At 39.8% G+C, this 15,103-nt stretch overlaps 1 protein-coding gene across 1 annotated transcript in view; it reads left to right on the forward strand.

Annotated features, from left to right (window-relative positions):
* The window catches only part of USP15 (ubiquitin specific peptidase 15), a 449,675-nt gene that overhangs the window by 298,216 nt on the left and 136,356 nt on the right, over positions 1-15,103 (forward strand). The window contains exon 16 of the mRNA XM_053716753.1: positions 220-290. Coding sequence (XP_053572728.1) covers positions 220-290 — 71 coding nt within the window. The remainder of the gene's footprint in view (positions 1-219; positions 291-15,103) is intronic.

Genomic DNA, 15,103 nt, shown 5'->3' on the forward strand with positions numbered 1-15,103 from the left:
ATGTAGATTATTATTGTTCCACTTTCACTGTTCTTCAGATGTGCCCTAAATGTGTATAATTGATCTTTTGTATGTATGCCATTTATTATGTCATTTATGGTTCATATATAGAAATTGCAATTTTGATCTGTAGTTGTGTGCAATAAAATGCAAGTACATTGTCTTCTTTTTTTAAAAACCATTATATGCTTCATTGCAAACTAATGATTTGTGTCTTAGAAAGGTCTTACCTTGCCTTAGACTGGGATCCTAAACTAAAGAAAAGATTTTTTGATGAAAATGCAGCAGAGGTAAGATATTTTATTTTAAATAATTTTCTTTAGTATCCAGTATGATATAATGCATGTATTGTGTGGGGATATGCTAGTTTCAACCGTTTCCATCTTGGGTCATCTGCCTGCAGACATAAAATATATGTAGATACGATACATGCTTATATTTAAATTTTGTGTCCTAACTTTTTATATAAAGTGTCATGAACCAAGCCTCCAGACTAAAAAGAAAAAGAAAAGGTCTGGGAGGCATTCTGCTAAGAAGGGCTGTATAGGGATTTGAACCTGTGGCTCTGTGGTTGCTATTTCTGTTTGCTTACATGTTGAGCCACAGCCAGTTCCAACAATAGCATGGATCTTAAAAGATCTGATAAATAACTATTTGCCTTACTTGTTATTACACCTGTGCAACACACAGGTGTTCTCAATTCTGGAATTAATCAGAACCAACCCTGTGCAAAACCTCCCTATTTAAGGATGGCTTTTAGTCTGCATTAGTGTCTTCACATTGGATCTGTTTTGTCAAGTCAGAACCTGTTTCCTGTATTTCTTTGGAGAAAAGATTTCCTTTGCACCTGTTTACAAGGTATTACCAGGAGAAAGCCTTTACCTTTAAACCTGTTACCAATCTACAAGTTTGTTTCCTGCTTTATGCAATTCCTGCACTTGGCCATTGTCAGGAGAAGGATTTCCTTTGCACCTGTTTATAAGGTATTACCAGGAGAAAACCTTTACCTTTAAACCTGTTACCAATCTTCAAGTTTGTTTCCTGCCTTGTGCATTTCCTGCACTCAGCAATTACAAGGAGAGAGACTTTACCTTTAAACCTGTTACCAGTTTGCAAGTTGTTTCCTGCATTGTGCAATTCCTGCACTCAGCAATTACAAGGAGAGAGACTTTACCTTTAAACCTGTTACCAGTTTGCAAGTTGTTTCCTGCCTTGTGCAATTCCTGGACTCAGCAATTACAAGGAGAAAGACTTTACCTTTAAACCTGCTACCTGTTTACAAGTTGTTTTCTGCCTTGTGCAAATCTTACATTTCAGTTATTACCAAGAGAAAGACTTTCCTTTTTGAATCTGCATCTCTGCTTACTAGTTTTCTTTATTTTCACTCCTGCTGTATGTGGTCTTAACATACCTAAGTAGCATATTTAAATATTCTGCAAGTATTTGCTTAAACAAAGTATTTTGTTATTTAAATAAATTTGTTTTCATTTTCAATCAGTATGGCTTCTACTAACCTTCCTTTAAAGCAACTGTTCCAGACAATGAGGCTCTCACATGATATCCTGAGACAGAACATGACAGAATGTGAAGACCCCAAAAGAGAGCCCTCTGGGATTATTGCTATATTGGATTCAGTGTTAAAGTTTATTAAGGACATACTCATTAACTTTATGGAGCTGGTGGAAATGTTATCTCTCCCAACCGAAACCTTGTCTAAAGTTACCTCCCAAACAAGGAAAGGTTTTAAAGAACCCTTAACAGAAGAGGAGAAAATTCGGCGAAGACAACTTAACCTCTGTTTCTATTGTGGGGGACCTGGTCACCGCATCACAGGGTGTCCAGTAAGACCTCCTAGAGGATCAAGTCAAGATACAGCCAAGTTGAAAATGAACTCTGATGTTAAGGGAACAAATTATTCTTCCACTAGCAAACTTAAAGATACTCCTGGAGAGGATCCAGCTACTGAGAATACATCAATTCTACAAAGAACCGTTTCTAACACACTTCAAGAAATGGTACCTGATTTGAAACAGATGGTCATTGGGAGTACAACTCCAACTACATCCATTACCCATACCACTGCATCTGTTTCTGCATCAACCACATTGGGGAACTCTGCAAAAATACCTCCTGGAAATCCTGCAGATTACCTTGTTTCTGCCCTGGCTGGAGATCCAGCTAACAAATGTCACTCATCAGACATAAAAGTGACAAACCTTCCAGCTAAATCAGACTCTGCCATTTCTAAAGATCCACACCTCCTTGCACCACCTTCACCCAGCTACTCATTGACTGAGAAAGAATTGGATGAGATGGTTGAATTGGATATAAATGGCACAGAAAATGAATTCCTGGACTCTGAAGGAGAGGTCATACTTTACCCGGAGGTACTCTACCCATCAGGCAGATATGACCCAGATAACAAATTCCTTGACTCTGAAGGAGAGGTCTTTTCCTACCCGGAGGTACTCTGCCCATCAGCCAGTCCATTGCAAGCTGCTGGGTATAATCAGGAACCTCTAAATCAAAACTGTCTTGGTTTTTCAGCTCTTGTTATGCCCACAGGGGTATCTTCTAAGGGTCCCCAATCTCAGGCAGCTGTTCCAAGCGAAGAATCAATTCCATCTGATTGTATTAGGGCTTCAAATGGAACACTTGTTCGTAAATCCCACCTTCAGATGTTTGATCAGGCTTTGAGCGCCCAGAGTGCGCTCTTTGGAGGGGGCATCTGTCATGAACCAAGCCTCCAGACTAAAAAGAAAAAGAAAAGGTCTGGGAGGCATTCTGCTAAGAAGGGCTGTATAGGGATTTGAACCTGTGGCTCTGTGGTTGCTATTTCTGTTTGCTTACATGTTGAGCCACAGCCAGTTCCAACAATAGCATGGATCTTAAAAGATCTGATAAATAACTATTTGCCTTACTTGTTATTACACCTGTGCAACACACAGGTGTTCTCAATTCTGGAATTAATCAGAACCAACCCTGTGCAAAACCTCCCTATTTAAGGATGGCTTTTAGTCTGCATTAGTGTCTTCACATTGGATCTGTTTTGTCAAGTCAGAACCTGTTTCCTGTATTTCTTTGGAGAAAAGATTTCCTTTGCACCTGTTTACAAGGTATTACCAGGAGAAAGCCTTTACCTTTAAACCTGTTACCAATCTACAAGTTTGTTTCCTGCTTTATGCAATTCCTGCACTTGGCCATTGTCAGGAGAAGGATTTCCTTTGCACCTGTTTATAAGGTATTACCAGGAGAAAACCTTTACCTTTAAACCTGTTACCAATCTTCAAGTTTGTTTCCTGCCTTGTGCATTTCCTGCACTCAGCAATTACAAGGAGAGAGACTTTACCTTTAAACCTGTTACCAGTTTGCAAGTTGTTTCCTGCATTGTGCAATTCCTGCACTCAGCAATTACAAGGAGAGAGACTTTACCTTTAAACCTGTTACCAGTTTGCAAGTTGTTTCCTGCCTTGTGCAATTCCTGGACTCAGCAATTACAAGGAGAAAGACTTTACCTTTAAACCTGCTACCTGTTTACAAGTTGTTTTCTGCCTTGTGCAAATCTTACATTTCAGTTATTACCAAGAGAAAGACTTTCCTTTTTGAATCTGCATCTCTGCTTACTAGTTTTCTTTATTTTCACTCCTGCTGTATGTGGTCTTAACATACCTAAGTAGCATATTTAAATATTCTGCAAGTATTTGCTTAAACAAAGTATTTTGTTATTTAAATAAATTTGTTTTCATTTTCAATCAGTATGGCTTCTACTAACCTTCCTTTAAAGCAACTGTTCCAGACAATGAGGCTCTCACATGATATCCTGAGACAGAACATGACATAAAGATATTAGTAATGTTAGAGAGGACTAAATTGCCTTCTGGATATTAAATGGGCATGAAACAATTTTTTAAGAAAAAGTTTCCAATTGACTTCTATTTTCAAATGTGCAGTGTTTGCATGGTATTCATTTTTGCAAAGCATACCTAGGTGGGTAGCGTGTATGTGTCTAGACAGACTTTAAGTCAGACACTGCTGACATCTAGGGCAAGATTTCTGATGAGGCGAATGCCATGATCTGTTGCAGGCTCACTCATTTGATTACGATTGTAACTCCCTCTCATTATGATCTGATGTTGCTACAAGAGTCCACCCACACAGTTTATCCAAGGACTCTGTGTTCTGTAACCTTGTTGTCTGAGGGGTCTTTTTTATGGGTAACCCCATAGGGAATTTTTAGTGTGTTTACTGAACCTCATATTCTCCATTTCAGCCCTGCATCAGAGACATATTTGGTATATGTTAAGTTGTTCTTTTTATTATTTATTTACCTGCTACCCTTTCTCTGATGCAGGAACCTGTCCCTTTTAAATGTTGTTTTCAATCAACACTCAGACATTAGGGGTGGAGACTGTCTCTTTATATTCTCCATGTTGTTTGTACTCAGTACCTGTTTCTTAGCATTTGCATCCTGATTACCTTTCTGAATTTGGATTCCAGAACCTGGCTAACCTTCCTGGAGTCTTCCTTTGCCTCACCCAATTTGCTGTGACGTTTGGATTAAGGAATGATTGCTGTGTTTAGCCTTGGCTATTTCACTGAACTCTGGTATTGTCTTACCCCTATTTGTACTTTGTTGCTGATTGACTTTCTTTATGGTATATGACCTAGGCCTGATACTAATTTCCTTAAAGCTATATCCCTTGCTGAGAGACTTATTTGGATTAATTCCTGGTTTTTACACTCTGATCTATTCCTGTATTCTGAGTATTACTCCTGCATAACGGTTTCTTTACTAAATAAAACAAGGCAAGTGTTCCCTTGTCATCATTAGAGCTTGTTTGGAAGAGGGGTCTCATGTTACCATATTTTTTATTTATTGTACGTTAATATAACATTCCATATCCTTATTGGATTATTTTGTGTGTGTAGGATCTTACTATGCATCATTTTTACAGTAGTTCTGCTATAGAACCACTCTATTTCTAGTTAATTGAAATCGCTTACATACCTTTATTATCATTCTGCAGATTTAGGACATCTGGTTTGCAAACAGGCCCAGTCTGCAATGTTGCTTCTCATACTATGCAGATAAATTTAGTAACTAGCACAAGATTTTTTTAGCATGAATCCAAATGTTTTAGTTTATTTTTTATTTTACTATTGATGTCCCAAGAAACTTGGGTTCCTGGTAGTTCAGCAGTCCTTATGGAGGAAGTAATAAGAGCTCCTACAGGTTAACAGTTTGTGGGGCTTTGCATAAACTATTTGATATTTAGGCTGTATTTTCATATTGACTGAGTAGTATCTTCGTAGTTAGAAGACACAGCATTTATAGAGGATTAAATCAGGATAATAATGTTTCTGATTTTGATTAATTGTTTTTTTAAATCTTTTATTTATATCCAACAGAAAAAATAAAATATAAATAAAAGACAAAAAGAAAACACTACATACATTTCCCCCGCAACACCGGGTAAATCAGTAAAAGAAAAGTCATATATAAGCCCGCCTCGCAGGGTGTAGTGCCACATGTTAAACAATAAAAACATATTACTCTGTAGATCAACGGCCGATGCAGAAGAAACAAACAGCAAATATATACCAAGTTCCTGTAGTGTAACATGAGCCATAATCTATTGGTTAATTTTAGCTTTTTTAGACATAACTTAAAACAGAACCAATCAGCCAGAAAAAAAGAAACAAAAGAAAACGCCACAAAACAATCAAACAAACAAAAAAAGGAAAAAGGAAAAAGAAAAAAAAGGGGGGGGGGGGAAAGGGAAAAAATAAATGGAGATGGTAGGTTACCACAGACCCAGCAGTACTAACTCTGAATTCCTAAATGGGTAAATCATTTGATCCACCTCATTAGGAGACAGTTTTCATGAAAACTGTCCATTTCAGAAAAAACTGCCCAATATCACGTTCATCATTCAGATTAATATCCATCTGTTCTAAAATACATTCGGCCAGATTACGAGTTTTGCGTTAGGAGCTGTGCGGTGCTAACGAGCAGTTTTGTCTCACCGCTCACTTACCTGCAGCTCTGGTATTACAGGGTTTACAAATCCGGCGTTAAAAGGCAAGAAGTGAGCGTAGAGCAAAATTGTGCTCCGTACCGCACTCCAATACCAGCGCTGCTTAAGTCAGCGGTGAGCTGGTCGTACGTGCTTGTGCACGATTTCCCCATAGACATCAATGGGGAGAGCCGGCTGAAAAAAAGTCTAACACCTGCCAAAAAGCAGCGTAAAACTCAGTAACGCAGCCCCATTGATTCCTATGGGGAAACACATTTTATGTTTACACCCTAACATGAACCCTGAGTCTAAACACCCCTAACCTTACACTTATTAACCCCTAATCTGCCGCCCCCGACATCGCCGACACCTGCATTATATTTATTAACCCCTAATCTGCCGCTCCGGACATCGCCGCCACCTACATTATACTTATGAACCCCTAATCTGCTGCCCCCAACATTGCCGCCACCTACATTATATTTATTAACCCCTAATCTCCCGCCCGAAATGTCGCCGCAACCTACCTACACTTATTAACCCCTAATCTGCCGCCCCCAATGTCGCCTCCACTATATTAAATTTATTAACCCCTAAACCTAAGTCTAACCCTAACACCCCCTAATTGAAATATAATTTAAATAAATCTAAATAAAATTACTATAATTAACTACATTATTCCTATTTAAAACTAAATACTTACCTATAAAATAAACCCTAAGCTAGCTACAATATAACTAATATTTACATTGTAGCTATCTTAGGCTTTATTTTTATTTTACTGGCAAGTTTGTATTTATTTTAACTAGGTAGAATAGTTATTAAATAGTTATTAGTAACTATTTAATAACTACCTAGCTAAAATAAATAGAAATTTACCTGCAAAATAAAACCTAACCTAAGTTACACTAACACCTAACACTACACTACAATTAAATAAATTCCCTAAATTAAATACAATTAAAAAAATTAAATTAGCTAAATCACACACAAAAAACACTAAATTACAGAAAATAAAAAACAAATTACAGATGAGGGTCATCTTAAACAGTGCTATACGACCTGAGATAGAGAGAGGAAGGTTTTGCCAGTTTTTCAGACTTTCTTTATTTTTGGCCAATACCGGAAGAACATAAGACTGTACCACTTGTCAGGATTAGAGGAGATAGTAATACCAAGATACTTGAATGAATCAGAAACTATTCTAAAGGGTATATTCATAAGATATTCTTTATTTTACCTAATCCACAGTAGCTCAGACTTTGTAGTATTCATCCTATATCCTGAAAAAGATCCGAATTGTTCAATAATTGATAATAGCTTAGGTATATTAGTTCTAGTGTTTGTAGTATAAATAAGAATATCATCATCGTACAGCGCTATTTTAAGCTCCTTATTACCTATTTTAATACCCTCCAATTGCTGTCTAACCATAATTGCCAAGGGTTTGATTGAGACATCAAAGAGAAGAGGAGAGAGAGGACACCCCTGACGAGTTCCTCTTCTTAACAATATCTCTGCAGAAACCGTACCATTTCAATTAAATCTGGTCTGAGGGTCAGATAAGAAATTTTGCTCTAAAAGTCCTCACATTTGGATTTATTTGAGTCCTTGAAATAGTACAAGTCTTGATAATAATCTGAAAAAGCCTTTGAGATCTCTGCTAAGGTCGTGAGAGTTTTTCCCTTCACTTTGAAGTGAATCAATCAAAGATGAAGTTTTATCTTTCTCGACTTAATTCGCAAGAAGTTTCCCTGCTTTATTACAATACCTATAGAGCTTAGCTTGAAGTTTTAGGTCTTTCTGTGTGGCCATATAGATTAGAAAAGTATCTCTCTCCTTTTTTGCTCGAGCATATCTTGCCCAGCAGTCTTGCGTTTTCTCTAGCAGATATCGATTGTGAGTTGGATACTGATTTCAACACTTCTTTTTCCCTGATTTTAATTTTCTTTGTCCTATTGATATTGTAGGGTAGAATCTGCCCCCTAAGAACCGCTTTTGCAGATTCCCAAAAAACAGCAGGTCGATTGATGTACTCCTGTTTAAAATACACATATTCCTTGTATTTAAGTTTAAGCCAATTTTTGAACTTGAGGTCTGATGACAGATATGTAGGGAAATGAAAACGAGAGGTTTTAGAAGAAAAATCATTAGGCTTAAATTCGAGAAATATAGGGCCGTAGTCTGAAATGCATATGGGGAGAATTCCTGATTTAACTCTCAATTTACAAAGCCTTTCATCTATAAGAAACAGATCAATTCTGGAAAGTGTCTTGTGTGCTTTGAATAAGCATGTAAAATCTCTAATGTCAGGGTTTTGTGATCTCCAGATGTCACTAATAATGAGATTCTGGGAGATGTTTTTAAACATCTTCGTTTTTAAGTTGTCTCTCTTACTCTTTGGATAAGAGGAGTTCTGCCTAAATCTATCTAAGGGATATTGTGGTGCCGTATTAAAGTCTCCCCCAACTATCAGATATCCTTCTGAATATGATAGAATTTTAGATTGCAGTACTTCCCAGAAAACTGGGTTAAATATATTTGGTGCAAAAATATTACATAGTGTGTATAATGTTTTGGCCACTTTAACTTTCACCATAAGGTATCTCCCCTCTGGATCCACATTGATATGTAGCACTTCATAATTAATCTTTTTCCCTAACAAAATCGCAACACCTCTTTACCTCTCCACACTGGTGTAGGAGAAATCTTCCTTGACTCAAGAGCATTTTACCTTTAGAACTTCTTCTAGTTTTAAGTGGGTTTCCGGGAGAAAGGCTATGTCAGAATTGAATCTCCTCAAATTAGATATTACTGTCTTCCGTTTAATGGGGGATGTAATGCCTCTAATACTCCAGGAGACCACTTTAAATCCACCTACCGTTTCCATCCACTATATACAGGAGGAGGAAAAAAGATAAAAGAAGAAGGAAATAATAAAAAAATAAAAAAATAAAAAACAAACACATAAAGAACTCCCCAAGTCCTCCTGGCCCACTCATACCCCCCCCCCCCCCCTGGGCCATGAGGAAAAACCCAATCAAAGGACTGTAAAAAAAAAAAGCTCTAGCATATTTAACTCCTCTAATGAACAGAGGGACATGCCTCAGCTATGAACTTTTCTGCTTCTTTAACAGAATCAAAGAAGTGTGCTTCATTATCAACCAAGATCTTCAACCTAGCTGGATAAATTAAAGTGACTTGAAGACCCTGATTGATAAATTTCGTACAGATTGAGAATAATTCCCTCTTCTTTGCAGCTGTTTCAGCAGAAAAATCTTGAAATAGCAGTATTTTTGCATCTCCCAAGTGTTTAGGTTGGTTTTTGCGAAAAAATTGTAATAACATAACTTTATCCTGAAAGTTTAACACTTTGGCAATAATGGGCCTAGGTCTTACATTCTCCTTGTCATTTGTAGGTCTACCTAGACTATGCACTCTCTCTAGCACAATTTGTGGCTGTGGATGTGCGATCTTTAAGAGTTATTCTAGGGTGATAGTTATAAATTTATTAAGATCCTTATACTGTTTTTTTGGGGGGTTTTTTAATTGGCAACTTCTAGTTTAACACTATGATATACAGTAAGATCTTCCAAGTCTGAGACTCTTTTTTTCTGCCTCTTGCAGTCTATTGGAGAATTGTCTGATTTCATTTGTTAGTAGTGAGATATCTTGTTTAATCTCGTTCTTGAGAATATCAAATTTAGGAGCCAGAGCTTCAGAAATACTGCCCACCAATGATTTGATGTCCAACGGCTCATTTATGTGTAAGGGATTAACGGAAACAGGATGAATATCTGTGGAAGTCTCCATCGTGTTCTTGGTTTTCCTATCTCTTTGTCGAACCGCCATAACTGAAGGTGAAGTTTTAGAGTGAGTGTTTAAAAATTTATCCATGTGCTATGTGTCAGAAAAGAAGATGGAGAACAATTATCCCAATTAATAACCAAGTGATAAAAAATCTAAAGTGAAAAGGGTGGTGGGAAGGAAGGGGAAGGTGCAGTGGCTACGTGACTGAGTGTGTACACACTGTGAGATGAAAGAAAAAAAAAATCTGCAGTGCTTACAGGATTCTTAGATCAGTTATGGAAAGTGACAAATCAGTTATCACATCCAATCAATTTTGGGAGCTCCGAGGTAGGCCCCCGCAAACAACCATCAAGTTAAGTAGGGTAGTAGTCGTAGCACAGAGTCTAACACACTGGCCCATCAAGAAGAATTCCTGCCTTCCCCCGAATCTCCCAAGTTGGAGGAGAGTAAGCCAATCAGCTCATAAAGAGATTCTAGCTCAGAAGTGCCCTCAATGAACCTTAAATAAACCATTCAGCAAATATTCTTACATGGCACAACAATACTTATTCTTAAATTCAATTATGCATTTGCTAGTGTAAACCTTTACCAGAGTATTTATCCCTACATACACTTACCATACAGGTATGAAAATATTTTAGAAGGGCTCTTCAGTATTACAAAAGGAGCAAAAGAGACTACCCTTGTCTGTGAATAAAGTCCCTGTAGCGCCAGACCCAGTACTCAACATGTGCTACATTCATATAGACAAGGACTGCGAGTACAAAAATATTTTTAGCCCGAGAGGGCATTTCTAGGAACCCAGAGCTTAGAGAAAAAAGGGGTTCTTATTCTAGAGTTACCTATTAACCCCTGCCTGGGTTGACACAATTAAAGAACTAATGAGGGGGTCAGGGATCTTGTCTCAGAAAGTACCTCCTTTCCTTACAAAAGTATAATGACGAAATTTAAGTGAAAAGATTGTTTTACCCCCAGAGCAGTCAATCTGCCAGATTATATTAAGCAGTACAGTGGTTACAATCTTCTTTTTAAAATTAAGTAAGCAGATTAACCCAGCTAGAGGGGGAAACTACTACCTATGGTTAACCAGGAGCAAGATGAATGAGAGAACCACCAGTGGGGGAATCACCTTGGCATTTTAAGATAAGCTTATTTCAAATACCCAGAAGAGGAAAGCGAACAGGCATACTTTAAACTAACAGTACCATTGTCCCTCTTTCTACAAACAAAGCAGAAAAAAAAGTTAATAATGTCTCTGTACTGTTACTTGCATGTTGTTTTTCTGGGGTTCCTGCAGTTTGAGATTGTGCGGGGGGGGGGATAGCTGTTACACTGCAGAGTCAACTCAGGACCCCCTGCCCTGAAAATAACAATTTAGCCTTGAGCAACCGGGGAACCCAAGAAACCTGAGCTGTTACTAAGGCTCACACTTTCCTCCAGATGATTTTAAAATAGATTACATACCCCACACAACCAGATCTCCGAACAGTCCTTGAAGCTGAGGCCCAGATCGAAAGATTCCTATAGCTAGGTCCGCGTCCAGGTGGCAGATTGTGTAAGCAATCGAGAAACCCCCTCACGCAGCACCGGTAGCAAGCAGAAACCGGGTGGAAAACAGTGTCCCGTTAGAGACACTCTAGGGGCCCGACCAGGTTCCTGTTGGCACACAGAACACCCTGCAGAAGAAAAAAAGCAGAAGCAACAAAGCAGACCCCCCTCTCGCAGAACCCGTGGGAGCGCAGGAACAGAAGAGCAGACGTCACCTTGATCTCAGGTAGGTCTCCGAGGATGCTTTACACAGCCTCTGTGTACAAAACAGGATACACCTTCAGTAGGTAGTAATCAGCCCCCCCTCGCGTAGCATCCATAGCAGGGGAGAAACAGGTAGGTGAATGATAGCTTGGACCTTGATAGACCCCTGGTATTACCATACACCACCTTGTGTTCGCGGTGTGTTGTATCTAAGTAGATAGTGATCAGCCCCTCTCTCGCAGCACCCGTGGGAGGGGGGGAGTCCCCAGCTGTGCGCTTCTCACCCGCACCCTTTTAGAGGATGATAAAAAGCAAGAAAAACAAAAGAGAAAAAAAAAACAGTCCTTTAAACCTGCAGCTCAGTGCGATGAAGTAGCACTAATGGAGCACTGGTAGCAGTGTAGCATATGCTAAGGAAGCCGCCCAAGGTCTAGGGTTTTCGGCACGAGAAATCTCCACCAACATCTCTCCTGAGGTACACAGAGCAAGTGTTACATGACCTTACGCTTACGCTCCTCCCCCGGAACTCCCTTTATTAATTGTTTTAATACACTGTTGCTTCTTCCATCAAACTTCTGTTGGTTTTGCCCCATCATGTCTTTCATTGTGAAGATAGTAAACAATCCTGACTATCAGGTATCCTCTTAACATAATGACCCTGTAAAACCTCTTATAATTCCTAAAGTGCCCATAAAGCTTCTTAGTCTCTGTCTTCTTGTTCTTCCACTTTTACAAGATATGACGAGTCCACGGATTTCATCCTTACTAATGGGATATCACCTCCTGGTCAGCAGGAGGAGGCAAAGAGCACCACAGCAGAGCTGTATATATAGCTCCTCCCTTCCCTCCCACTCCAGTCATTCTCTTTGCCTGTGTTAGTGTAGGAAGAGGTAAAAGTGAGGTGTTAGTTTAGATTCTTCAATCAAGATTTTATTGTTTTTAAATGGTGCCAGTGAGTACTATTTTTCTCAGGGGAGAGCATCAGGTGTTTTAACAATGGGAACTGAGGAGATTCTATATTATCTGTTCACTCCCCATGCTGGTGCTGCCCTGCTGATGGTCTTATCAGATAATACATAAGGCCCTGTTTGTCCCCACAGAACTACAGAAGGTGATGACAAGAGACCTCTTCTTCGTGGGGGACAGGTTCACATTGTGATCAACACTGCAGTATGTACAGTCTTTTTGTTTCTGGGGAGACAGTGTAGCTCAGAACAGACTGGACGTTACTTGCTACAACACAAGAGGGGTAATCAACTTACAAGAGTGTTTAGTTGTTTTGCAACACATTTCCCTCTTATATTATTTATGTGTATTGCAGTGGGTGGTGTATATATGACCCGGTTTTATTAAGACAGAACCGGTAACTTTTTATCTGCAGGCTGACGCTGGGGGATTGGAAAGAATAGGCTCTGTATCTGTTTGGGGAGTTATTACTCCGTGGCTTACATTAATTGTGGCACAGTTTTTGAGGGGAAACATTGGTATTACAGTCGGGTCTACCCGACATTAATATTGCCCACGCGGTTGTTTTCTATGGGGCTATACCGCCCACGAAGGGCGGGGCTTAAGTTTGCCTGATTAGTTGCGCACTTGCTTTTCCAGCTTCCGACAGTACATGGAGGACTTAGGCAGCAGTTGTATTTGAAGTTCCGGTGTTTCCTATGTCCGCTTGGCCTTAGCTGATCAAGATCGCAAGCGGACCTAGGCAGCAGTTCTCGGAGGGCCTCTTTGTTGGTTGAGAGTAAGGTAGGCGCCACAGCAGAGCTGTGGCTTGGTGCATGGGCTATTTTTAGTCATAGCATTAAAAAAGGGCTATTGTAACCTATCAAATGTGAATAGGCTCTGTTATAACAACTTCCTATTCTAATTGTTGAACGCTTGCAGTAAAATTTATATCGTTTTAAAATGTAAAGGCACAGCACATTTTGTTTTTGTTATTTCAATTTCTGTACCACGACCTATATTGCACTTTGTTTTTCTTTTTAGCATGGCTGACCTACTGGAACATACTTGTTCTATGTGTTTAGCTGCCAATGTGGAATCCCCTCTTACATTTTGTCCCTCATGTACTGAGAGGGCTTTAAAGTTTAAAGATCAGATTTTCTTTAAAGATAACATATCTAAGGATGCTACTCAGCTTGATGAGACTCAGGGTATGCCGCAAATTTCTCCCCAAGCATCACAGCCTTTAACACCCGCTCAAGCGCCATCAACTGCGACCACCTCATTTACCCTACAGGATATGGCGGCAGTTATGTCATCCACTCTTACAGAGGTTTTGTCTAAGTTACCAGTGTTGCAAGGCAAACGTGGTAGAAGAGAGGACCAGGTGGTCCAGGCGACTTCTGACTCTTTGATGGCGATCTCCGACATACACTCCCAGGGCTCTGAAGTTGGAGGTAGGGAGACTCTATCTGAAGGGGAATTGTCTGATTCAGGAAGTACATTGCCCCAGGCAGATTCGGACGTGATGTCCTTTAGATTTAAGCTTGAACACCTCCGTCTGTTGTTGCGGGAGGGTTTGCTGACTCTGGACGACTGTGACTCTATTGTGGTGTCTCCAGAGAAACTGTGTAAGATGGACAAATACTTAGAGGTCCCTTCTTACTCTGATGTTTTTCCGGTTCCTAAGAGAATTTCGGAAATTATTACACGGGAATGAGAAAGACTGGGTATTCTGTTTTCACCTTCCCCTACCTTTAAGAAAATGTACCCTATAGCTGACACCGTTCGGGGTTCCTGGCAGACGGTCCCTAAGGTGGAGGGAGCTATATCTACCCTGGCTAAGCGTACGACTATCCCTATTGAGGACAGTTGTGCTTTCAAAGACCCTATGGACAAAAAGTTGGAGGGTCTTCTAAAAAAGCTATTTATTCATTAAGGGTTTCTATTACAACCAACGGCCTGCATTGTACTGGTCACAACTGTGGCTGCCTTTTGGTTTGATGCCTTAGAAGAGTCTCTTAAGACTGAGACTTCCTTAGAGGAAATTCTGGATAGAATAAAGGCCCTTAAGCTGGCGAATTCTTTTGTTACGGATGCCACTTTCCAGATCGCCAAATTGGCGGCTAAGAATGCAGGATTTGCCATTTTAGCGCGCAGAGCCTTATGGTTAAAATCTTGGTCTGCGGATGTGTCCTCTAAATCCAAGCTTTTGGCTATTCCTTTCATAGGACCTTATTCGGGCCTGACTTGAAAGAGATAATTTCTGACATTACGGGAGGTAAGGGTCACCTTCTACCTCAGGATAAAACATCTAAGCAGAGGGGCAGACAGAGTAATTTTTGTTCCTTTCGAAATTTCAAGGGAGTCCCCTCTTTCTCTTCCGTTAAACAGGAAGGGAGACCCAACCAGGCTTGGAACAAGGGTAAACAACCCAAGAAGCCCGCTGCTGCTCCCAAGACAGCATGAAGGGGCGGCCCCCAATCCGGGACCGGATCTAGTAGGGGGCAGACTTTCTCTCTTTGTCCAGGCTTGGATAAGAGATGTTCAGGATCCCTGGACACTGGAAATCGTTTCTC

The sequence above is a fragment of the Bombina bombina genome, chromosome 6 (genome assembly GCF_027579735.1).
Source record: "Bombina bombina isolate aBomBom1 chromosome 6, aBomBom1.pri, whole genome shotgun sequence".
NCBI lineage: Eukaryota > Metazoa > Chordata > Amphibia > Anura > Bombinatoridae > Bombina > Bombina bombina.